We start from the raw sequence: 26969 nt of genomic DNA, 5'->3' as shown, positions 1-26969 counted from the left end.
GCCTCACATGCCGCCGCGCGTCACGCCGCGCGCGGGGTGCCCTCCGCCAATCCGAGGGCGTTGGTACCGGCCGAGCGCGCCGCTCCGCGCGGCGCTGCCGGCCAATCCCTTCCGCCGGCGGAGGAGGGACTTCCGCCGAGAGCCGGAAGCGGGTCTCTCATGCGAGCGGGTGGTTGAGTCTCTCGGCTCGGAGACGTTTCGGGCCCGGAGCCGCCGCCGCCGCCTCCTCCTCGCCCGCGCCCTCCCCCCCCTCCCGCTGCTGCTGCTGCTGCCGCCGCCTGCGCCTCCTCCCGGCCCCCCACTCTCGCTCTCCTCCTCCTGGCATCCGGCGGCGGCCAGGCCCCGGCGGCGGCGGCGGCGGCGCAGCGAGAGGCCCCGGCGCGGCGGAGAGCCCGGCAGCAGCGAGAGGCCGCGGCGCCCGCGGAGCCCCCCCAGCGCCCGCCTTGCCCCCGCCGAGGCCCGGCCTGAGGGCGGCGGCGGCTGTCGCTGACAGGTGAGTGCGAGGGGCCGCCCGGGCCCGCGCCCTGCCGGCGGCGGGGCCGCTCGGCCGCCTCCCGGCGTCGGGCGGGTGGCGGAGCCGGGGGGGGGCACCCGCCGCCCGGCCCCCGCCGCACCGGGGAGGCGGCCGGAGCCGCCATCTTCCCACCCGAGGCGGCTCCCGGGGGAGAGGGGGGAGGAGGAGGAGGAGGGATCCCGGCTCGGGGCCTCCATGGTGGCGGAGGCAGGGCGAGTTGCCGGGCTGGGCCGCCGGGGCCGCTCCTGCACTGCGGCTGCCCCTCTGCTCCGGCCCTGCCGGTAGCCCGGCGCCGGCCGGTTGAGCTTTGCACCCCCACGGCGGGCTGGCGTCGCCCGAGGTATCCGTGGGCAGCGGGTGCCGAGCGGCTTTGGAGCCAGCAAGGAAGGGGCGAGTCGCTTGAAGGCATGCCTGAAGCACCGGGTTTATGACGCCTACTAGCTGTACCCTTTGCAGAGAGGGAGCTGTGACCCTTTCTCGACGACTGTGCCCGGAGTAAGCAGTAGGCACAGGCAGTACCAGCCCCTCACTGATCGCTCCAGGCAGATGCAGGGCAGCACAGGCTTCCCCTGAGGGCTGTTTCCTGAATATGTGTATTGATCGGTGCAGGAGGCAGTAGGCCAGCTGTGCTAGCAGGTTACAAAGCAATACCTGCAACAGTACCTACCAGCTGGCATGCAAATGTGTTTTTACCCGTAGTATTTTTTTTTTTGTTGCTGGGCCTGGGCTTGCTGCTTCAGCTAAGTTCTTTTGCTCTCAGTTTCAGTTGGCACAGATGCTCAAAATCACTATGTAGGTTTGTCCAGCAGTTTAGACACATGTGCGCTTACAAAACAAGGTTATGCAGAATTCCTGTGTGGCAGATAAATATAATTATTTTTATTCTACAGGTGTGGGAATTGAGGCAAAGTGGTTAAGGCTTGCCTGTGGCCACAGAGAGAGAGTTGGTTTCAAAACCACTGTTTAAATTGAGTCACAGTAGGGGTAAAACTATGGCAGTTCTGGCCTCCAGTCCTGCGTCTTGTCTCTGGCCTAGTTTTGCTGGCACTCGTATGAATTCTTAATAGAATCGTACTAGGAATCTTATGTATGTAGTACCTCAGGATGGCTACTGAAAGGCTTTAACATTTCATGTGGTTTAACTTTTACATGAAAGTTGTCTTCTTTTTATAGATTAGATAAATCTTAAAAGGTCAAAGAATGTTTTGCTCTTTTTTTAAACTTGCTGGGATTTCACAACTCTAGGGTTTTAATTTCAACCTGGTAACTTTTTATCAGTTGAACTTTCACTTATTTCCTGTTGACTTGTAAGCATTTCTTCAAGTTAATTCTTGAGATATGAAGCTAGTCAGCTTGTTCACTCCAGCTATTAGAATAACATTGATGTTTTCTAAAATGATTCTGAGAGGGAGGGAGGGTGCAAAGAAGACTAGGATGATGCCTCATAAAGTGTATATGGAAAATAGTGCATTATTTCATATATAATGGCTATAGTAAATGTTATTTTTTTTTAAGTTAGTTGCTATTTGCATGATATACTATTTCTATAAAAAGCCAAAATTAGTTTTGTATTTAATTGGTCTTATATTTGGGAAAAAGTTTTGTTCCTTATTTGAAACTTAAATAAAAGGTATGCTTGCATAAATTAATAGAAAACTTTTGACCTCTTGGATGTCTCTAAACAAGTTATTGTACTTATAATTGGGTACGTAAGTGCACTTAATATTCTGGATGTTAGTGTGAGATTAATTTTTTTTCCCTTGTAATTCTTTTTGTCAAGTGCTTGCTCGAATACACCTCAAAGGAATAAAGGGGTCAGCACAAGCGTGTTCTGCTTTGTTGCTTTTTACGGCTTGCTCTAACACACAGAGAGGTGTGAATGAGCGGTGTGTGTGTGTGAGTATATATATATACAAGATGTATGCAAAAATTTAGATATGTAGCTTATAGTTCAGTAGAGAGCAAGATGGAGGAGCTGGAACTGGAGGCAGATATTGCGGAGGGTGTTTTGATTTTTTGTTTTTTGGATTTTTCATTTGTTTTTTAACTTTTTTGAGATAGAGTAACCATGTAAGTAACTTTCAGGTGTTATGTTTAACTTGATTAGAGTGAACTTAACTATTTATTTTATTTAAATGCAAAATAAATACAGTTAGCTTTGCCTAATCTAGATGTTCTGTGGAGATTTAGTGTTGCATTCCATCTTAAATCTCATTTCCGGCAATAGATTTGGCTTTAAATCAGTTATGAACTTAAATGGCATGGTAATATAAACTCTCTGTGTTAAATATTTCTTACGTTACCTTCCAAAATGTACATGCTAGACATGGAAAAATTGTGTTTCTAGTCATAGTGTGTGACAAATCTGAAGTGACAACTGAAAGGTAGTGAGAAAGGAGTTTAAAAGAACCAAAGTTGTTAAGTATAGATGTGTTTCATTTTTTTGGTTTTTTTTTTTTTTTTTTTTTTTTTTTTTTAAAAACTAAATGACTTTCTGGCCCTCCAGAATGTACCCCTATTTAATTTCAGAGTTCTTGTAGATGTTCATCAGACTTTCCCATTCTTGTGAGTTAACAGGTAAACTACACAAAAGGCATATAAAGCACTTGATTTACAATCTTGTGTCTGTGTTGGAAAAAGTAGATTTCAGCAAGGGCAGCGGCCTTATTATCTTCTTGAAGAAAAGCATTGTTGTTTTGGAGATGCTCTACGAAAGAAAGTGTGAAGGTGGTTGTAGAGGAAGCTAACAAATGTAGTGTCAAGAAGGCTATCTCTGGTGTAGGGAAAACAACAAAAGAGACTAGATGAAGTAAGCAGAGAAACACTGTTTCAAGTCTAGGAAATATCAAGCTTTGGAAAGTGTGATTTTTGTGTGCATGTGAGATGACCTGTTATGTGATGTAAGACACTGTCAAAATGTGGTTTACATAGCATGCTGTTTCCTTGAGCGTTGCTGGTAAAATTACTTTTAGAAAACAAACATTTGTGCAACTCTTAGAAATAACTATGGACAATAGTCTGTGGTTGTATTCCTATGTGTAGTTAGTGGTATTAAGCTAATATGAGTCTTGCAAATCTCTTAGTTTGCATGCAGAACTGGAACACAGATACAAGTGGGAAAGGAAGGATGTTACAAAATAGGAAGTTGTAAAGAAGAAAATTTACTCCTCCCCCTGCAGTTTTGTAAGAGGCAATAAAATGGGCTGGTGTGGAGAAGTATAGAGAAGACCAGTAAAAAATACTCTTGAAGTAAAGGCCTAGGGAAGGTATTTGAGCAATGATATTTCTGAGGCAAGGCACGTGTATGCTGAATTTAATATTAATCATTTTTGTCCATATAAAACAGGAATTAGACAGCTGGTTAGAATTTCACAAGCTAAGCTTGGTCATCAGAAGTGGGGAGGGGAAGTTCATGTAAAATTTGAACTTTGAAATAATGCAAGTTTTCTATGTGATAACCTAAAAAAATCATAAACAGTGCCTATAACTGGTTACATGTCTTATTTTGTCCAAAGAAGCAATTGAAAAGGTTATGAATACAGTTGTTCCCTACATAGCTAATGCTTTGGAAAAAAAAAATCTATTTTCTTTTCATATGTATTAGCTCCTCTGTACTAAATTCAGGGTAAGCTAGTATGTCATAACAGTCAAATGTGAAAATGGAATTGCACTGAATCACTTCCTCTGAATGTAAAACTCGGTGATATTTCAACTGGTCAACAAAAATCTTATTTGGTGTTGTAGATATTGGGTAACTGTTCACCCACTGGTATTCAGCGTTCCATTTAATAACATATTCGCTGGTCTTATTGGAGTGGTTCATCATAAAAGTTTGTCTAAACCTGTAAGCTTGAGGATCCTGTTAGACACAGGACATTCGATGTTTTCTATATCACCTTTTCATTTAAACTATTCTACCCAAGTTCCACCATTTCATATATGAAAGCAACAGGTTCTATTAATTGGTTCATAGTTGATCTATCTTAAATTTTGGTGATATGATGGAGCCAAGACTACCATGTTGCTGTCTCATAGTATTTCATCCTTTTTCACTATTTTTTGTTCTGGGAATATGGCTTTTTCTTTTAGTCTTTCACATTTGTTTGCTCTGTACGTGCGTAGTGTTTTGTGTTGTGTTTTTAAAAGGAGGGGTTTTCCATTCCATTAGGAAGCGGATGCTCCAGAGTAGTCCCTGTGGACAACAGAGGTACTTGGGACTACTTAAATTAGGTGCAGCTCTAACTCAGCCTAATTCTTCAATTAGGAGAGCCATGAAGGTGTGTGTTTTGTGATGTAGGCTGCTGCAGGTATTCTGTGTCTGCCTCTGTGTTTAATTCCAAAATTGGAAGTGTGACGGGGTCACTAATATGTGGCTTACTACTTGGCCTACAACATTGCAGGGAATTGGAGAAAAGCTGTTTTGACGCCCTGATGAATCACCAATTTCTTTGAGCCTTAATCTTTTCTAACATTCATTTACTGTGGAGGGCTGGGCTATTCATACTCTGGATCCTGTCAGTCCAGCTCCTTAATGGGGAGTTGAATGATGTAATAGAAAAGGAATCATTCGTTCATAAGCTGAATGGATTGCCGCCTCTGCACTTCCAGCAGCCCTGCTGTTACTCGCATAAGGCTATTGGCATGTAAGAAGCTGGTGTCCCTGAGATTATATTCTGCAATAAAGGTTTGTACTAGATTGCCTTTATGGCCATGTAAGAGTTCATGAATACCTGAAGTTTGTGTGTGTATACATATGCACACACAAACACATGTCTCTGGTATGGTAGCAAATGGTGAAATAGAATTGTTTGGTCTGTTAGGGACTTCGTCCTGAAAATGCCTATATCACTCCTTCTCTATTTAAAATAGTTCCTACAAGCCAATGTCAATATGAAGACTTTGGAAATTATGCTTTCAGATGCTGTCGCTAGTTCACCTGGAACTTGTTCAAGAGCATACTATATTTCGAGAGTAGTTGTAGACTACTCACTACTGTATAGTTAAATTATTTTCTCTAGAGCTTGCTTTTCAAACTACTGGGTTTTTTTTTTTTTTTGCAGTATCACTTAATTTTGCTTATAAATTGCCTGCATTTTCTTTTTGCGTGAATATCACAAATATTTTGCTTATATTAATTCTCCCTCAGCTTCATACTGATCTGTCTCTGCTAGCTTCTGAGACCAGGCAACGGTGAAGAAATGTTAATACTTTATTGACAGTATTCATCAGGCAGACTTTGGTCTGTCCTGCTGGTACTGGTTATGAGTTTGCTTCATAAAAATTGTACTTTGTTGTTGTTCCCAAGTATCTCTGCAAGCTATTTTCAAGTATTTTGTCATCGTAGGATGTCTAATCTGACAGGGAGTCTTGAGAAACAAAATATTAGCTAAATAGTAATTAAGTTGAGGAAAAAATATTTAACCATTTGATAAAACTCTCGTGTCAAAAACTTAATAAAAGACTTGAGATGCCTTGCAGTGAAGTCTGGTAGCTTTTTGGGTTTGTTCCCAGTCAGTGTTGCTATCCTTAAGCATATTTTTACAGGTTGTGATGCTGTCACTCGTTGCCCCACAACAGAGTCTTATTCTGTTGACTGTTGTTCAAACAAGGAACTGATGAATCAACAGACCAATGTCCAAAGTAGTTTGCTTTTTCATACCCTTGCATTGGAAGGTTTATGCTTAAATGTTTTGATTATATCCTACTGGTTTCAGATTCTTATTCTAGGAATTGGAAAAATAGAGGAAAAACTGCAGAATATGTCAGGGTGTCGTTATTTTAAGGCCTAAAGTTTAGGAAATTGCAAATTCTGTGCATATAGGTAGCTATCTTATCTCAGAGTTTCATTCCCATTCAGTGTTGTTGCTGCCCAGTAGATAGGGACAGAAAATGATCAACATGTTGCTGTTTAAAGCGGCAAGGCAAACAATTTGGGCAAAATATCGTTGCCTGCATTGGAACGTCTCCAAGATCGTAGGTCTGTGTTCCTGTTAAAGCTTGTTGTCCAAGTCCTTATTAACAGATGTCTAGAAGGCTTGGGGGGGAACGAGGGGAAATCGTTACATTTTTAATTAACCGTTTGCCGTGTACTTTCTTTTGTTAGATATTGTAACTTTCAATTTTGTAGTATTGTTCTGTCTTTAAATTGACTGGATTAAAGATAACAGTGGAATTTTAGGATGATCTATGCCCAGTTATGTTGATTGGTAAGGAAGAATTATTCCCCTTAAATCCAGGCTCAAATATTGGAACGCTCTGTCCTTTAGCAGCAAGTCAAAACCTCAATTACCAATGGTTTTGACTACAGTGATACTTCTAAAAAGTGGGGTGCTCTAACTATGAGCAAAATCCAATAAGTGATAGTGCTTCATACAGTGCTTTAGAAATAAGTAAAAGTTGTTTCTCATTTCAGTGAAGCTTGTAATGGAGGATGAGGGCTTTTCTCAAAAGTGGAAGTAATACTAAATGACTGGATTATTTGGGTTAAATTCTATTTTTGGCAAAGAGGTTAATGAAATAATCATTGGCAAAAACCTTAGCTTCCTTTTTTATTACAGACTCTTAAAGTTAAATGGTGTTTCTTCTGTAAGTAGTTTAAATTTCACTTCAGATTTGGTCCTGAACATGTTTCAAAACTTAAACTCGCATATCTCAAGTGAGTGAATAATTTTCAAGCCTTCTTAAGAACAAACCAAGCAAAACAAAACAAAAAAACCCACCCAGACCTGAGGGGAGCTTATCGTAGTTTATAGGGTTTGCAGAGCAATGCTGCTTATTGAAAGAATATTTGCATACCCAAGGATTATCTTATGCTCTTTTATTGAAGGAATAGTTGTTATTACATCTTTTTCTCTCATTGCTGTCACTGTCAATGACGTATCTGGCTCAGTATAGGCCTCCCCCCTGGACTTTAAATAAGTGTACACCTTTTTCTCTGTCATTTTTCCCAGACCTTTTCTGACTGAAGTTATATTATACCAGCACTATGACAGCTGCCCCATCTGTATGCATCAAATCTGTCAAGAATCCTTGTAAATATAAGTGACTTTGTTTTACTTGCTTTTGAATCTGAGGTCCTTGATTTAAGAGTTCCACTTCCATGAGTTAAGCGTTTATTGTGCTTTAACTTGCCAAATAGGCTTTGAAACTGTCCATGTCTTAAAGAACAATGTAAAGCAGTGAAAATATGAAGTGTCCCAAAAGTTCTTAGTATAGTGTTTGACCTCAGCTTGCTTAAGGAAAGCACGGATTGCAGGCTTGAGAGATGACATCCAAATAGCAATACAGTTGTTCTAAGAAGAAAGGTCTGTCAGACCAGTTGAAGAATGTCAGGCTTCTATCATCATCCTTGGAAGTGCCATAAATACTAACCTTACAACTTCAAGTGCTTTTTTTTACACTTGTCTTTCATCACAAAATACTGCATCCTTCTCTGCCAGCTTCTGCATTGTAAGAAGGCAGCGCTGTCCATAAAATTCTGCCTAGCAGTTCTGTAAACAATAGTAATTTCCTTGAGAACTATCTTGCCTAGTTACTAACGATTTTTAGCATCATGGCAGCGTGTTACCTGTTTTCTGGTTTGCAGTACAGTGAAGCATGAGGAAAACTTAAAGATCATATTGGTAAACCAGAAGGAGGAACATCTAGTGGCTAAAACAAGGAAGTTCGTAGTTCCCAGCATTGCTAAACTGACACTCCTAAGGCACAATAATTTATCTTGTTCCCTGTATGCAAGTGCTAAAACTGTTGCTGCTTTTTATGCATCATACCTTTTGAAGACTCAGTTTCTTTGGAAAATTAGAAAAGGCCAAATAGAGTGTCAATTGCTACATCTTACTTTACTCTCTGTTTCAATTTTTTTAAACTCTTTTAGAACTTCATGTTGTTTTGAGAAATAAGCGTAATCTGTGAGATGACAGATTTGTTTACTGTGAGGCTAGCACGCTAAGATGCTGGGGAGTTCACTTTATTATCTTTTCAGGTTTCCAAAAACTTAAGCTCTTCAGAGAGGAAGAAGGTTTCTGTTCCAAGCCAGGATCAGTTTCAATATTAAAAATGAAAACTGCCTCTCATCATGGAAGTGCAACAGTTTCTATAATCTCTACTGCTATATGTGAGCTCTTAACATGGTGAGTTGCTGCTTCCTTCAGTAATGGAAATTGAAGGATTAATCTCTCCCACTTCCCTTCAACACATACTTTAAAAAAAAAAAAAGTGAGATTAAGTGAGATCAAGCCTGTTATGTGGGGAGAGGAGAAAGGGGAGAGAAGCAAGGAAGAAGATGAAGCACTTGCATAATTATTCTTCAAATGTACATGAGCTGATTGAAGATGCAGTTGAATGAGACAGACTTAGTGCCCAAAGTGCCTTAGTAAGCTCACCTGCTGGAAATCGGATGTATGTGAAAATGAAGAGCTCTAGGTTATAGGAAAAATATCTGAAGGCTTTCATGTGGCTTTTTTGATAGTCACATTGATCTTATCACCTGATCACCTGGTGTACTATTGCCTTAGAGAAGAAGCAACATAGGCTGAAGATACGCATTTTTTTGTAAAGTTTTCTCTATTCTAAATAAATCAGAGTTTAAATTACCATCTGGCATTCTGAAAGTGCCTATTTAAAAATAGTACCAAAATGAAAATAGCAACAATATTGTGAGATCCTCCTAGTCACTAGTACTAATAGGTGTCCACTCCTGCCCCATCTGCTCCAGGGCAAGCTTTAATTTTGTTTCCGACTCAATTTACTGCTTCCAGTCAATTAGTTGTGTCTTGGTCATCTGCTCAGAGGTGTTGTGCAATTGCTAATTCATGTGACCTCAGTGCAAACAAGCAATACAGTTGATGATGAATTAGATGAGTGTTGCATTCCATGATTCTAAACTTTTAGAAACACTATGGTGCTTTCCCTAAGCTTCCATCAAGTGAAAATTTTAATTTCTGAATCAGTCAACAGTGTTTAATATCTTACTTTAAAAGTCTGGAATATTCTCCCAGCTAATTTGTAGGTATAAAGATATCTAAAGTTGTTGGGAAGCTTTGACTTTCACAGCAAAATGTAACTAGTCCATCAAGGATCACACCGAAGCGCCTGCAGTTAATGATTGTGCAGTAGATGAAACAAATGTTGGTATTTTTACTAGTACAAATAACTTTAATTGCTAAAAATTGTATATTTACATTACCTCTGCTTTGACTTCTGCTTGTGGATCAGAACCCTATTGCACTGGACGCTGTGCACACGCATACTGCTACCTCATAGCATAGTCAAGGGTAAGAGGTAAATGTAGGTGGATGGGAACATTATGTGAAGTTAATCTTAGTGGTGGGTTAGTATAATATGAGATGTCTATATTTTGATGAAAACCTCAGTGGATGGGCTTCTGCTTTTATGTCCATATGCATTGATCTTGTGGAAGGAGGGGGTTTCCACCTCATTCCAAAGTTTCTCTTAACCCGTGTTAGGCATAAACTTGATTATGTTTAGGTTTAGCCATTATTTAATCTGACTGTTTAGACGATTATGCAAAAAGCCAATCTTCCTTTAACATTAGGATGCATTAAATATCCTTATGTAATGCATATGGTCTCTTAAACAGCTTGGAAACAGAGGCAGGTGTAAAAATGTTGTGTAGGGAGTGGGGTTTGGCACTCCAAGCCTGTCCTGCTATGTAGGTACTTCTAAGCCTGGTTGCCCTTTATTCAGGCTTCGTTGGTTTTCTGGTTTTTCAATGCTAAAGAGCAGCAGTTCTCATTGACTTGTTCTTTTGCTCTTTGCTTCAGTACAGACATTCAGCTGGGACTTCTTTTGTGAAAGTCCTGTAGCTATATTATCTCTTCTCCCCAACCCCGCAGGAGGAACTACCTGTGATGCTTTGTAAGACAAGAATAAGAGCAGCAGCAATGAGGTGGACGTGACTCTTTACGTTTCACTTAAAACTGCAGTGCTGTTTGCAACGCTCTGCTGCTGTCGAAGGTGTTTCCTAGAGAACAGGAAGGAAGCAATATTCATGGCACAGTTTTTCAGCTTGCTTATTCTCTCTTCCCCTCTTCTGCTGGTGGTCTTAGAGATAGAAGTGTGTGTGCAAACCACTCCTGTGCAGCTCTCTGTTTGATGGATTGTAGCTAGAGGGATTGTTTAAATTTATTTTAATTCTGCTCTTGCTGGAACGTTCTCTGTCCGGGAACAATAAAAAGAGACCGGGGCTTGGGGTGGGGAGGTGGTAAAATGCTCGTGAATATAATTGTAAGAAAGCAATGGAGTATTAATGGACACTAATCGTACTTCGAGATACTTGTCTGATTTGCTTGAGTGGCAAATTGCTGATCTCTTTTTCTCATGAAAGAAGATCTTTTTCCTTCCTTGAGTGTGCTTTTAAATTTGGTAGGCCATGGTAATGAAGGTAGAATTTGTGATCCTCTAGTTGGAAGCATTCAATAGGGACAAAAGTACTAGCTTTCCAAGAGAGGATGGGGTTGTGCAGAAGATGTGTGATACTTTCTACTAAGGTAGCCTTTCATTTCAGAAATGTCGTGGTTTGGTTAAGCTACTAGCAGCCGCCTTTGCCGTTTGTAGGGTCGCTGTGATAATACATAAAAAGAGAGCAAAGGGTTTGTTTAATTAAAAGTTTACTATTTTTTGAAATTGTCATCTGACAAAAGTATGCCTGATACAACTTTACGGGAGCTACAATAGAAATAAAATGCACCTCTTCTGGATAACCTGCAGGGTGTGTGCTGTTAGTCCACCTGAGGTAAGGGAAACAAGTTTGTGGCTTTGTGATGGAAGTGCTGCGTGCAGCAACCCCAGTTAATTAATAAGCTATCCTTTTTAGTGTTACGTGCATCAGTCTTCAGTCAGGAAAGTGCTGCTGCAGGTTTGGAAATTGCAAACAAGCAGTAAGCAAACTGAGAACTCATGACACAATTACATTTGTCTTTGAGGCACGTGATACTCTTATCTGATACAAAAATGTGTTCCCTATCAGTTATTCCTGATTTGGGCACTCTTAGCATTCTTAAATGGCAGGATTTCTTAGATTACATACTCTGAAACGTCTAGTGCATTGCGTTACTGAAGAGGGTGTGATGCGCCGGCTGATGAGTGTATTTTCTCCTCAGATTTAAAAACCTGTTAAGTAGAGACATAGCAGCAGCTTTAAACTCTTTGAGCCAGTGTTTTCTATTACCGACTGTTAAATGCTAACACTGTACGGTTTTAGGTGGTCTTCTGGTGCTATGTGTTTCTTGCAGCGATCTGGTTGCCATGTAGTTTTAAAATGCCTTATGTCTGCCAAGTGTCATGTTGGAGGGCTCGCCCCTCCACGTGTGCTTTCATACCCGCTCCTCTTCAGGAGCGAAAAGGCTCCGTTGCTCTGGGCGCTGCTGGAGATTCTTGGGCAAAAGCAATCTTCTTGGCAGGAAAGAAAATTGAAGCAAATCAGACTGCACTTTTCTTGGGTTTTGGGAGACCTAACTTTCCAGTCATCATGCTGGCACTTGCAGTGAATGTATGTACTTTCCGAAACATTCGTCTGGCAGACTTTGATAATGTCTGGGCATGTGGTCAAGCTAAGCTCCAGGGATGAAACTTTCAACTTTTCCCCCTGCTGTTCAGAGAACTAGCAGTTAAACAAATCGAGCCCTGTGCTGATTTCTAAAATAGTGTTGTATTCAGTATCTAACTTCTGTAGACACATGTTGTGACTAAACATTTATGTCATGTCAACTTTTTAAGTGCTGTTATGTATACAGAGCTTACAACTTCTGTAGACAAAGAGTGATGATTGTGGAAATCACCGCTGACAAATGTGCTCTTCTAGGCTGTTAGATTTTTCTTTCACGGATATTTTGTCTGCTATGGTAATGTAACCACTTAATATTATGTTTCATTTTAAATAATATCACCCTTTGATATGTTACTGGTTGCATCTGCTGCTCTCTAAAGAGTAACTTCCAGTTTTGAAAGGAAAGATGGAAATCCACGATTCACTTAGAGCTCTGTTACAGCTTTTCTTTAGGGCCATCAAAATGATTAAGCTTTATAAGGGTTTTGTTTTTATTTTTTTCCCTATATAAAAGGGTAACACTTGTCCCATGCAGGGCGTTGATGTTGCAACTTGTGCCTTAGCAGCTGAAATCTTTCTTTGAAACCCTTCTAAAACAGCCATAGGATTAAAATGGTAAGCTCCAATTTGTATCCCTTCTTGGAACATGAAGATGGAGGAGAAACCTGTAACCTTAAGGGTTAGGATGTAAGGTTTTTGGCTGGTTGGTTGTGTGGGTTCCCCCCCACCCCATTGATGTTCTATAAGCTTAAGTTCTGTCCTGCATCTGTGTGAGAAGCTTTACCTGGATTGAGAGTGATTGACTCTTGATACTTTACATAGGCCTTGGGTGTTCAAAATACTTGTGAAACATTTAATTAAAAAATAAAGGTAGACTTTGTTTAAACTTTAGTTAATGTGTGAAACCAGTACTTTGGGAAGAGGCATCTGTTATTTTTCATATCAGCTATGACGTTAGGTCTTAAGTAATTTTCTAAACTAAACACTGTTTCAGACACTTCTAGTTCATAGAAGCATAAGACTCTCAGGTTCATGGTCTATTAGGAAAGTGAAGTTGAGATTAAATACTGTGTTTCCGTTCTCTGTTAATATCCCACTTCTGTGTTAAGCTATACAAAGGGGTTTGTATTATATGTAGCTAACCTGGTGATCAGTAGGTGTTAGGTTTTTTGTTTTGTTTGTTTTTTGTTTGGCTTTTTTTTTTTTTGCAGTAATAGACCAGCTGTGTGCTGTCTTCATCAGGTGCTGGAACTTGTTTTGAAGCTGAAATTGGGTAATTCTGATTGCTTCTGCTGTGGTGTAGTAGATCCTCGTAAATAGGTGAGGGTGTGAAAGATGGTGAGAAAGTATGCTATCTCTGACAGTAGAAAAAGAGCTTCTGACCTACAATTGGAAGTTTGTTATGAGGCTTAAGTTAACAAGTGCACCTCTGTTTTGCAAACATTTAAGGCTTTCTCATGTTACTGAAAGTATATTTCTGTTTTAGCCTTGTGAAAAGTTTATCTTAATCTGTGTTTAAAGTTTCTAAAATGTTTGTGAGGAAGAGTTCTGTACAAAGCCAAACTGGAATCTATTTTTGTTTGTGCTTGCTGGAAGAGCAATGAAAAGATCTTTTATTCTAGTTAGCTTTTTGTTTTATAGTGTTTCTGTTTGCAGTGCTAAAGTTAGTTGTCAGCACTTGCATTTATAGATCTCTTTTTAAGGGCTGATTACTCTGGGCTGAAAGTTGGCAGGCAAGATCTCAGCCCTAGAGCATTGTTTTGGGGGTTGCATGTTTTTAAATAACAGATCTATCTGGCTGGTTTGATTGAGCGTGCTGCTACTCCTACTCTTGCAACTCTAAATAGCAAAACAGACCACATAAAAGCACACTCAGAATATGAATTAGAAAAATTAAGGACTACTTCTAATGAAAGAAGAAGTGGGGAGCAAGGGGAGTACGCGGGAGTGAGTTTTCTTTGGTTTTATTTTCTTGGGCCTTTATTAAATAGTTGTTCCGAGTGATTTCCTGTCTGAAATTTATTTTTCATTGACTAGTATAACAATCGAGTAGTTATCTCTTCTCAGATGCTTGCAAGGTTGGTGGTATATGTGAATATAGTGTATATATAAATATCTGTGGACAGTTGAACATTTACTCGGCCAGTACTTTACCTAAGCTTGAACTAATACGTAGTCTGATATTGGCACCGTAATTACACACACGTGGCTTTTGGATGAGAGTGGGCTCATATCTGCTTCGTTTGGCATATGGACAAGAACAATCATGTGGTTGTGTGCATTTACCCATGTAGGCATCCCATAGCAAATATCTACTCTGCATACAGTATCTTCTAAAATCACGGAATTCCTCTAATAAGACACTTTTTAAAATGTCTATCTGTAAAGAGTCATGGTATCAACTTTTTTTTTTTTTTAAAGAAAAGTCTTGTATGTGTGAAGATAACTGACTGTTTCAGAGCAAAGTCAGTTCAGTGGTGGCTGAAATGTATGTGTCCTGTGTTGCGCTGCCAGGTGGGCTCAGTCCATGCTCAGAAAATTCTTGTGATTCCTCAGATTAACCACTACTGACCAAGTGCCCACAGAGACCAATCCTATGCAGGTACTGGTGAAGAGTTACTGTCCCCGTGATCTTTGTTCTAATGAAAAAATAGCTATATTAATGCACTCTTTGCATTTGTGGTCAGTGGCGCAGAGTCCATTTGGAGGCCTGCAGCTAGCAGTGTCCCCCAGGGGTCAGTGCTGGGTCCAGTCTTGTTCAACGTATTCATCAATGACCTGGAGGAAGGGACAGAGGGCACCCTCAGCAAGTTTGCTGATGATACTAAACTGGGGGGAGTGGCTGTCACAGCAGAAGGCTGTGCTGCCATTCAGAGGCACCTGGACAGGCTGGAGAGCTGGGCAGAGAGGAACCTCATGAAGTTCAACAAAGGTAAATGCAAGGTCCTGCACCTAGGCAGGAATAATCCCATGCAGCAGTACAGGCTGGGGGTTGACCTGCTGGAAAGTAGCTCTGCCGAGAAGGCCCTGGGAGTGCTGGTGGACAACAAGTTGACCACGAGCCAGCAGTGTGCCCTCGTGGCCAAGAAGGCCAATGGTCTCCTGGGGTGCATGAGGCAGAGTGTTGCCAGCAGGTGGAGGGAGGTGATCCTGCCCCTCTCCTCAGCCCTGGGAAGGCCTCCCCTGGAGTCCTGTGTCCAGTTCTGGTTTCCCAGTGCAAGAGAGACATGGCGCTCCTGGAGAGAGTCCAGCGGAGGGCTACAAAGATGATGAGGGGCCTGGAGCATCTCTCCTATGAAGAAAGACTGCAAGAGCTGGGCCTGTTGAGCCTGGAGAAGAGAAGACTGGGAGGGGAATCTCATCAACGTGTACAAGTAACTGAAGGGGGAGTATCAAGAGGATGAGGCCAGCCTCTTCTCCGTGGTGCCCAGCGACAGGACAAGAGGCAACGGGCAGAAACTGAACCACAGGCAGTTCCATCTGAACCTGAGGAAAAACTTCTTCACTGTGAGGGTGACAGAGCACTGGCACAGGTTGCCCAGAGAGGTAGTGGAGTCTCCCTTCCTGGAGATACTCAGAACCCGTCTGGATGCGATCCTGGGCAAAATGCTCTAGAGGTCCCTGCTTGAGCAGGGAGGTTGGACTAGATGATCTCCAGAGGTCCCTTCCAACCTAAACGATTCTGTGACTCTTCCCCTTCCTACCTCGATTACCAATTTAGCAGACTGATTAGTGTTTTATAGTTTGGAGGATAATAAGAACTTCATGACTGAATGTCAGGTTTTTGAAGAAACATGTTTTTGCCTATATTTTAATTTTTTGAACCTAAGTGTTTTGCCTCCTTACAGTCCAAGGTCAAATTATTTTGATAAGCTTAAGCAAAATCCATTTAGTTGCCTTTGGATTAGGCTGTTCTGGGAATAAGTATTTTTTATGTCTTCAGAGTAACTTTGATCTTTACATAATGTATCTGAAATTGTTGAACTTGACTAATTATTGGGTGATGACCAAATGACGAGACAGAAGTGAAATTAAGGTTAGTGTATGTATTTACAGAATTGAAATGATGTATAATATTACAAAATCGTGATTGCGTACTTCATAATCAGTTCATAAATGTGGGCTGTTGTGTAGAATATATGACTAGACATAATTTATGGGAAGCTTTTTTTTTGGTGAATCTGTTTGCTATGTACTAGGAGTCTTTAAAAGCCTATTTAAAAGATTGTGTGCCTCTGAAAATTTTTCTTGATTTTTGTCTTTTGTGGGATTTTTTTGTTTGTTTTATAATTTGAACAAAAAAATACACTACTCAATGTTCTGCTGCAAGTATTGGTGTTTGTATCCCAAAGGGGTCTGATGGCTTGTGTTTTATCTTAAATGTGTTCTGCTTATTGCAGCAGTATGTATTTATGCAGAGAAACAGTTACCAGTTTGCTATTTTAGCTATCAAGCTAGCATCAAAAGAGGGTAAACTGTCTTCCAGTCTATCAGTGCTGATCTGTAGTTGCTAGTACTGCCAGATACTGATTCTTGTCTGTATAGATGAGCTTTGGTATGAAGATAGAGTAATATTGATATAATGAAAAACATGCTAAAGAACATCCTTTGAACAGAACCTTTAAAAATTTGTGATTAACACTGCTTATTCCACAAGTATTTTATTTTCTGATGTGATAGTCGTGGAAGCCTGCTGTCGTGTAAGTTTTATGATTTGGGGGATTAGCAAGTGGCAAGGTTTCTGTAACTAACTTAGCAGAGCGGTTCTGCACATGCATTATTGCTGAATTACATCACAACATTTGGGACTTTGCAGCAGAGCAGTTCATATCCTGGGGACTTGTATCAGCAGCGTGACATACTAAATGAAGAAAATCACAAAGGAAACCCCTTCTGCATTTGGCAGCTTCCACTATGACTTTTTTTTTTTTTAAAGAATGGCCATTGTTAAAAGCACAGGACTAAGAAGGCATGTTGAATATCCTCTTTAAAGAGCTTGTAATAGTATAGCACCTGGTTTGAGAGCCGTTTTTATCCTAAGTGATAGAAATGCAACTCAAATATATGGATTTGGCCTCATTGTTACTAAAAATAACTTGTTTGTATGCCGAGTGAATGAGTGGATTTAAATGTGTGCATCGCGACAAAACTGTGTGACTGATAAGAATATGATTATTAGTCTGAGTAATCCAAACAAAGCTACCTTGAGTTTCCATCTAGATCTAGTCTGTGATAAGCGTCTCAGGTAATCTCATCTGAAGGACTTCTGAAAAGCAGTAGGATGATGTGCTGTTCTTACTGTAACTTTAAATTTTTTTGGTCAAGCCACCAGTAATGTGCATGTTGCAGTTGTGTGTTACGTATCAAGTTGGCCAACATCTTGTCTACGCTCAACCTAAATTAATGATCTTAGCTGAATATTTTGTACTTGATGGCCAGTCAGCAAATGCTTTAAAGGGCATATATGTAGTGGAACTCTGCTCTTTGTTAGCCTCACGATCCTAGCTGTTTTCCTTCCGTAATCCATGGATTTACAAAGTACTCGTGCTGACTGTGCGTAGTTCAGAGGATGGAAGAGATTTGTTCCAAGGGCACGTGTTGAGCTGAGAAGGGAATGGGAATGGATGAGATAAGCAGGCAACATACAGGCATGCATCTTGGCATTGATTTGGGGGCTAAAATGCAAAGCAGATATATCATCATTATGGACTAAAATGTGTTTGTGTGTCTCTAAAGTGGAGTTTAGCTTGTAATTCTAGGCTAATGCGCATGCAAAAGGTTATGAAGAGCAATGTAGATTATATATAGTGAATGTGAAATGTATAAGAGGTCTTGCACTCTTTTTAGAAAAATACTAATACCAAATTTTAAAGGACTAAGAACAATTGCTGTAAAGAATATTCAACAGAAGCAGTCCAAGGAGCTTAGACACCTTCTGCTTTGTTAATGTGTATATAGCTTCCCATGTGTGAATTTGAACAGAAGAGAGTGTAGCTATTTATATTTACTTGTTTTCATGCAGAGGATGTTTCTTTGTTATTTTATAAAATAAAACATCTCAAATGATTTCTAAGATTTGGAAAATCCTTGGACTCTGTGTGTGTGTGCACGTGCACACGTGTGTAATACTCTGTGGGGTGGATATAGCTTCCAATTTTTATTCTCTACTTCATTTCTCCCTTACTTGAATAGCTCCTGTTCCAAGACGAGTGTGTTACTCATGAAAATTTGAGAGTATAACAGCAGCACAATGCATATGTTTTTCTGAAAAACATATCTTTTCGTGCTGACTCTTACACCAATAGCATGAAATGATAACCGATTGTTCATTTAAGACGACTCTGTAGTTCTGTCTGGGATGTCAGTATATTTATTTCTTCAACAACATTGGCAAAATAGCTTATCTTATGAATTACTCTGTAGTACAGACGTTGGAATTGGTTGGTCATGTCGATGAGTGCTGTAATTTTATTTGAAGATTTTTGGAATGTCGAATCGGTTGTGTGGAAGACTCTTGCTTTTGTTTATTTCAAAACTTAATGTAGGGGAAATTGCATGGAAGACCATAATGCCATAGAGTCAAGGAATACTTTTTAACTCCAGTCTCTTGGAATCGTGCAGAATACCTTAAAAGGAGCTTATGCTTCTAAGGGTTAGAATTGTCCTATTCATCTTCCATGCGCTGCAAATTTTTACTTTCTTTTAGCAGATAGCACAGAATATCACCCTAAAGCTGAGCATCACCAGCTTGAAGAAAATAAATTTCTCTCACACTATGTTGTTACAGATGCACCACTGGAATTGCTGGGGAAATACATAAATCAGGATATTACAACTCACTCAGATTCCTCTTAAAAAAATAATAACAATAAAAGAAAAAACCCTACCCTGATTTTATATTCCAATATTGCTTTAAAGTTTGAAGTCTCAGAAATGAGCCTTCTCTTTTTTAAAGGCCAGGTGTCTTTTAAAATAACAGTATTAAGTAATAGTCTCAAATTTCAAAGCTAAGTTGCTGTCAGATATTCAGGTTACTCAGTTTTCTACCTGTCTAATCATATAAAATAACATTCTAGGATGATGGAGCAGAACAACTCGTTGAGCGTTACTAATGTAGTAGAACTGTTGTAACATGCTTCATAATTTGCTAAGATTAAATGGCTGTCGGAGTAGCTGTAAAAGACAAAAGTCTGTTTGTGACTAGGAATGTGTCTTAAGTGAAGAAAAATTTCTGCTAAGTGGTATAGAGAAGGCACGGTTTGAAAAACAATCTGAATAATTAAGATAGGAATCAAATGAGACTTTCCCAGTGGAATTTCCCTACCCAATGCTATGGCAGGTGTTCTGCTTACTGTTGGTTATCCCTGGACAACCAACTGCTAGAGGCAGAACACATGTGCAAGATCGCTTTATCCTTGCCTTATAGTATAACGTTTTCCCTAGACGGTGTTGGGTGCAAGTTTATTGAACCTTTGGTCTGAATCAGCGTGGTGCTTTTTGAATGGCTGTGAATTCCGTGAAATTTAAACAACTGCTTATGGACTCTCTTGTCTTCATATTTCTGCAGCGTACAAAAGTGACCAGTAAAGTTCTCTCTGAGCAGCCAAAAAGCAGACAGCTCATGACTTCTGATCAGGACACTAAAGTTGTGGCTGAACCGCAGGTGCAGCAAGTACAAGAAGTTAAAGACGGTTCTCATCTAGTAAGTATTATCATGATTACACATTCCCCTAGTATATGTGCTATATGAAACAGATTTTTAGTATGTCTTAATCAAAATTGTATCTCAGAATATGTTAGTAGAAAACAGTTAGCTTATAGTATTGCAACACAGAGTGCCGGAGTAAAGCTTTTAAGGGTGGCTACATCTCCATACGCAGTCCGAGTCTCAAAACGTTGTTTTTGTCAGCCTGACAGGGAATATCAATAAACAGCGAGTTACAGAAGTTTGCACTCCTGTAGGAGGAGTTTTTAGGCTATATGGGAATTGTCTTGCCAATCTTGAGTAAGGTTCTAGCTCACTTATGTTAACATGTAAGTATATCTCGACAGGAAATGCTCTGTAATTGTAAAAGCATAAACCTATAAAATAGGAAATTACATTCTATAACAGGAATTTTGCTTAGTCATTTCTACCAAATGGCAGGTGCTGATGCTTCTGTGCTGCTGTGTAGGATCCAGTAGGTTGCTTGATAGGCTGCTTTTGGCAGATCATACAGCAGATAGGACTCTGTGTGTGTATGTTGCAGGAAATGTTACAAGTAGCTTTATCTTTAATACTTGGTAATTATCTTTCGATATCTTTAATACTGGTAACATTTTTTCATCTTTGATCCCTAGCAGCATATTAGGAGCAATATTTCTTCTTGGGACACCTTGAAGGGTTTCAGTGTATATTCTACTTGGCACTTAAAGTCAGTGCTATGCATTATCAAATCCTTGTTGTAGCTTAAACCTACCTTGCCACTATCCCTGAGGAGCATTGTGTCAAATGCTTCAAACTTGTACTTTGCTTTTTTTTTTTTTCTTCTTATCAAGCCAGTATTTTCCTTTTTTCCAAGAAAAAAATTGGTATTCAGGGATCTCTTCACTTCCGCTCTGTTCTACCTCTCTCAGATGTGAATTTTGTTTAATTGTTAGTAGATGAATAAGTTGCGCCAAGTTTTGGGCTGTAGTTTAGGAAGTTGAACTTCTGTGGTGTCCATATTCAAACACTTAATTCCAGGAAAGTGTTGAAATTCTGAAATAGTTGTTTGCAGCATGCTTCAGTGGGTAAGCCTGAGTAAGAGGCTCTTGCAAATTTGTTTCAAAAGCTTGCAGCTTTGCAGGGCCTTTTTTAAAAGGTGCATTAGAATGAGGAGTAACTTGATCAGTCTTTCTATTGAAACTGGTTATTTTAATTTGGCGTAGAAAGGCACTCTTATAAAGCTACATGTAAAAACTTGGATCTAAATTTCAAATTCTGCTCTTCCGTATTGCTTTGGAGAAAAAAAGAGTAGCCATTTCTTGCAATTTTAGAAACCTGTCAGTTTTTTTTTCCTTAGCAAAAGAGACTATTTTAATGTCAATTTGGGTAACTTGGAATCTCTCTGTAAGTGCTATAATGCTGCATTTGAAATAGCTAACTCTTTTGAGAGGAAAGCCTTTCCTTTTCTGAGTATTTTATTTCAAAAAGACGGGACCTATAACTTCTCAAGCTTTTTAAAATTATACAGTATCATGTATTTATGTGCACTGTATCGTAAGGTCGTTTTTTATATCAGAATCATTGTCAATATAGGCTGTTAAAAGGGTTGTTTTAAAGGTGACCTCTTTCATAATCGCATATATGAGTATATTTTGCCTGGACTTAAGGACTTCATTTGCAAGGGAACAAACAACATTTGCTTCATTCTCTGGGATCAAGGCTGTAGTTTTCGTAAGACTTCATGGAGTTACAGGAGCTGGTTCGCAGATTAATGCCCTTAAAACATTTCATCTTTCCAAAAAGGGGGAGATAGGAAGGAGAGAAATTTCTGAAGTTCTGATTGAATTGTATTTAGCAAGCACATGCTTCAGGTTAACTGAAATCGTCTGCTTTTTCTTGTTTATCTTAATGGTTTTGAGATCAGAGGGGTAGACTTTGTCTTAGCCTGCATAAAAGTGTAGATTTACATACCTGGTTATTCCTACCCCAGAGAATGTTTGGTATGAGGCCTTGTTGTCATGGTGTCTAGCAAGATCTCAAAGGTTTTTTTTTTTTTTTTTTAATAGACTTGTAAGAAAACTGCTTTACAAAATGCCTTAAGTATTACCTTCCCTAGCCGTTCTGACTATGCTGCCCTTCTAGGATCTGGTGATGGTTAATCTATCTGTTTTTCTGACACTTAAGGGGGAAGATTATAGAATTTCTACTGGGAATTTTTAGGCATCTCTCTAGATCCTGGAAAAGTAACTCCTTGTTACTGGTCTCAGTTCTCAAATGACTACACAGAGCAGTCTTATCTGTAAATAGTAATAAATACATTTTCCTATCTATGACTGTAGTCAGTCTGTTATCTTGGTAAGACCAAAACTTAGCACACTTTCCTTTCTCGATGGTGACTGAATTAAAACTAAATTTTTGATATTGTAATTTCTTACAGTGATAAAACCCTCCAGAAATCACTTGTCAGGGTTGCTTACGTTAATGGAATGCAGGTTACTTGTTTAGTAACAATTTTCAGAGGCTTAACCTGATGGCAATGGAGGCAGCTATGCCTTCTACCCAGCAGTATCTGTCAAAATAGGAACGTGTCTGCTATTTAGTGCTAATGTCGTTTAATCGCAAGCCTAGTAGGGTTGACTTCCAACAGCAGCTCCTGAATTGGCTGACTTCAGTAGTGTTCAATGGTAGAATTCCTGTAGCTTCACAGGCAAGTTGAGTGAAATAAAAGTTGGCAACTTGGAGATCCTCTTAAATTCCTTGTTAATAGTAGCTTACACTTGCACACTGGGGGTAGATAACATTAGGGGACACTAACAGATTCTTAGCTTTGATAAATCTAGGACTTCTATATACTGGAATTTGGGTGTGGTGGGTTTTTTGTGTTGTGTGTGTGTGTATTTTGTTTTTTTAACCTAGAGACAAGCTTTGTCACTTCAGGTGACAACGGCCCCTGGATTCTTTTGTATCCTAGTTGATAATTATCCTTTGTGAGAAAGCCCTGGCCCAACTGAATCCAGGAGAGTCAGTGTTTAAGTAATGTTCAGCTTGCTTTTGGCTCACTTTTTTGTGTTCTTTTGGATTAGTAGCATTTTGCTGCTAGGGATTTGAGATTAGCCTTTGAGGAAAGAGGCCAAGACCCAAATCCCACAGTGGAGTTGGCTTAGTAATAATGACCTGTCTCTGCCAGACAGGAGTGACCTAGCCTTTAGTTCTGAAGGTGCAATCTAAACCCTAAACTCTTCCCCTTTCATACTTGCCTTTGATTAATATGTGGCCTTTCAAATAACTGTGTGAAGGACCAAAGTATTTTCTTTCCTTTGGCTGAATTTGGAAGCTGCTGGTTTGAGTTTCTTTCTGAAATTAAACTTTAGGAGGGATTCTTACGATCGAGTGGCAACAGTTTCTTCAAATGTTGGTATGTTCCAGTGGACAGTGTTTTTATATATGACCCCTAATAAACCTTGCTATCTGATCGTGATAAGAGTATTGCCCGCAGTCTAATTCACTGATTATCAGGTGATGTCCTGGGCTTCCGTTAATGGGAATTTGAATTTGTGTGGTTTGCTGTTTTTTGTCAACTTTTATAGGCAGTATAACTATAGCTTCAATCAACTTGTTTGCTGTTTTTCTTGAGCTTAGGACTGACAGGCCTAAAAACTTATGATGGAAACTTAAGTGAACTTCCTAAAAAGCTTTTCGCAGGAGATCATATGGAAGGATGTCTTGACTTAAGAGCTCCTCAGCTAAGCTATGTTGTTCTAAAATTCTTTAGCAACCCATTCAAGAATGATCCCGACCGAGAAACCAAAGGACATTGAGGAAAGCACGTTTGCTAGTTTAACGTAGGACTCTGTAATAGTTTTGTGAAAATTCAGTGTAACCTATAATCTTTAGAGCCTTTAACTAGACACAGCATTATAGTATGCACCAGCTAAGAGTTAAGCAACAGTTGAATTATCAAATAGCACCCGTTAAAGGGGTCATGAATAGTGTTATACAAGAAATGGAGGAATTAGACCTTAAACCGAGTACGTGCAGGGTCCTGAAGCATCAGTACTGCTCAGAGTTCACTTTTTCTGTCATGTTATCGTACATATGGAATGTAAGGTGGTGAATAGTTCTGCAGGTTTAGATGACTTCTGTTGGTAATTTGTCATAGTTTAATGTGTAAGATTAAATGTATTTAAACTTTAACAGTCCTCTTAACCTTGATATGTTGGAGGGAAAGTGAAACAATCTGAGCAGCTGTTCCCTGAAACCTGCACTAGTGACACTGTGACATCTCTTCCCATAACTGGTGGTGGGCATGGCATCAGATTAGTGCCTTAGTGTCGTGTAATCAGCGTTGCTTGAGGACTGATTAGTTGCTTGACTTGACTGTAGAAAAAGGGGAAATTAAGTTAGATGTCAGAAGGTTATAAGTACTGTTTTATCTTGTGCTATGGTAACTTGACATTACATTTTAAAACTAACATTTATAAGAAGATATATAGGGTTAAACCCTTGTTTGCAAGATTAATAGGTACACGTAGAAATGAAAGTGAACTTGCAGGTATACTCCTGTTAATAAGTATGTTGACTTCTTGCCTCCTGCTTAGTTGAGTACAGGATATAGGACTTAGTAAAAATTTTTTTTAAAGACATGAAAGTGTTGCTTCAGAATGGTTTTGTTTCATGGAGAGGGAAAGCCTGTTTCGGTTTTGAGTATCTAGGAAGCTCTTTCATCCAAGAGCCTAAATAAACTCCCTCTGCCCCAGTTGAATCAGTCTGTGAAATGGTAGAGCACAAACAGTGTTACTCAGAAGCGCTTCTCAAGTCGGGTGGAGGTGTTTAGCTTAGCCAGCAGGCTTTTAAGACTTCCTGAATTTCAGAAGTTCAACAGCCAACCTCAAGCGATACAACAATAGTGTGGACATTTTCTGTTTAAGTTCCTGTTGTTGTCTTTTATGGTGATCCCATTGTAAACAGCGTTGGGGAATGTGACTTAATAAAAGTTCGCTGTAGAGGATGAAAAACAGAAATCACTCCTAGAGCAGAGATTTGGGTAAAACCAAAGGAAGAAGCACAAAACATGCCTTTATGCATAAAGAGGAGAGTATGGAAAAACTGCAAGACGCAACTGCTTGACTGAACTGTTTCACCCATTTTTCTCCTCGTGGGTTGATAGCAGGATTGCTCGTTGGAGAACGGGAGGAATGGACTTTGCCCTGGTCTGTCTCTTAAAGACGCTTTGTTCTTGTCTGGAAAGCTTTTTGCCCTGCGTGTAGTAAACAGTAGTTAAATCACAGGGGGGAAAAAAATCACAGTTTACCTGATGAGAATTACAAACTTTGCAAGTATTGATGTGACTTTATGCTGACGTTAAAAACAATTGAATTTGTTTGCTTATAGCATGTCTTAAAAAAGAACTATAAACACCCTCCCCTCCCCCTTTCACTGTACTTCATTTCAGAGGAAGCTAAAGAAAGGAATGACTTGCCATAGTTTGAAGTCTGAATCAAGTTAGATGTAGGCACGCTGAATAACTGTCCCGGGAGAGAATTAAAAAAAATGCAGCAGATGGCAGCAATGATGCATCAAACTTCCTATCCTTAAGAGCAGTATATCTGCAGGGACTTGTGACACTTCACATATTAGATAGCCTGGGGGGCAGGGTAATCTTCCAGTTTTGTTGCCCTGCAGTTTCAGGGCAGGCTTGCCGAGGAGGGGATGCGTTCCCTAGCCGGTTCAGCAAACTTGCTGCTGGCCGTAGGATTAGTGACAAACAGGATGTTTTTTTCTGAAGTATGGTCCTTTCACATATGCAAGTCTGAATCTCTCTGTGGTGTTTAAATGTATAGTAACCGTGCTTAAGAATATGGAAGCACATCATCTTTTTCATTGATTCATTTGTCCCGTGAGCAGCCTACTAGTTTGGGGAGAAGAAGCATTACTGGCAGTTACGTTATAGTAATTTTTTGTTACGCACGGTATTCGTATACCGAATATAGAGCAAAATCAGCTAAGAAGCTACTCAGAATATATATTCAAACGCCTTGCAGGAGCTTCAGAAAAGAGAGATAGAAGCATTTCACATTTTGTAAAGAATAGAGATTAATGATTTCAGATTTTCACCTCTGTCTGTGGGTGAGGTTTATTCCTGCAGCACGCCTTAAGCATTACTCCCGAGTTTTGCAGGGAAATTCGTCTCTAACCTGTTTTATGCTGCTGCTGTGTGAACTCTGCTGTTGTTACTGCAGGAGCGCTTCCCAGCATGACAGCAGTGCGGACTATCTGAAGTGAAGCGTTTGAGTTTCTAGAGTGCCTTCGGTACTCAGTCGACACCAGCTTGCATTTGGCAAGTTATTACCATAAGATTCTGAGCAGTTTGGGATAATGGAAGCAGTTTTGTGTTCTCTGAGGTCCTTCTGCCTGATTTTAATTCAGTATGATTGTGCTTACTGCGGTTTAGTGCAGCATCACTTTTTTTCCCCCTCAGTCCCCAGGTGCCAGCAGGGAAGAAGTTTGCTGCTTTTTTTTTTTTTTTGGTTCGTTACTCTAAACAGTAGAATTAGTTCTTCTAAATATTAAAGGATCAAATATGCTGAAAAGATACGCTGTTGTCACAAGGCTAAAAAGAAGTCTATTCTAAAGTACAGCAAAGAAAACATTGTTGACAGACTTTGGGAAGAGGTAGCGTTTAGTCAAATTATTTTTTAAATTTCCTACCTTAGACGTTTTCTGTAACAGAATACACCATTTTTTGGAGATTAAGTATAATTAATCCTGCCACAGTACCAGAAAACAGCTATATGATTTCGTGAGGCCCTGAGGCCTCACTGAGGGATTAGGGTTTTTTTTGTTGTTGTTGTATTTTTTTTTTAATGTAGATAACGATTAAAAAAAGGCTTGGAACAGAATTAGCTTCTGATAACGTACAATGACTGTTTAATGGAATACATGAGGTCTTATCTATCTTTAGACTGTTTTTTCCTAAAGGAGCAATCTCAGTGTAGGTTCAGCTGTGGGGGGAGGGAGGAAAAGGAGAAAATGGTTTAAAACTTGTTTGATCTAACAGATTCCACTAATAATTTTGTTTTCAAATCAGATTTAAACATGTGAAGCCAGATTGCATTTATCCCTGTAGGATAGGATATAAAAAATTTGAAGGAAAACCGCTTTTTGGCACACATGCACATCTAAATATTTTAATGGTTTGGATG

At 39.9% G+C, this 26969-nt stretch overlaps 1 protein-coding gene across 3 annotated transcripts in view; it reads left to right on the top strand.

Annotated features, from left to right (window-relative positions):
• Positions 1-359: 359 nt before the first annotated feature.
• LARP4B (La ribonucleoprotein 4B) overlaps positions 360-26969 on the top strand; it is a 56628-nt gene continuing 30018 nt past the window's right edge. For all 3 annotated transcript variants that reach the window (XM_068934316.1, XM_068934317.1, XM_068934315.1), the window contains exons 1-2: positions 360-493; positions 19648-19782. In XM_068934316.1, coding sequence (XP_068790417.1) covers positions 19702-19782 — 81 coding nt within the window. In that variant the 5' untranslated portion in view covers positions 360-493; positions 19648-19701. The remainder of the gene's footprint in view (positions 494-19647; positions 19783-26969) is intronic.

The sequence above is a fragment of the Struthio camelus genome, chromosome 2 (genome assembly GCF_040807025.1).
Source record: "Struthio camelus isolate bStrCam1 chromosome 2, bStrCam1.hap1, whole genome shotgun sequence".
NCBI lineage: Eukaryota > Metazoa > Chordata > Aves > Struthioniformes > Struthionidae > Struthio > Struthio camelus.
This window is presented reverse-complemented; position numbering and strand designations above follow the sequence as displayed.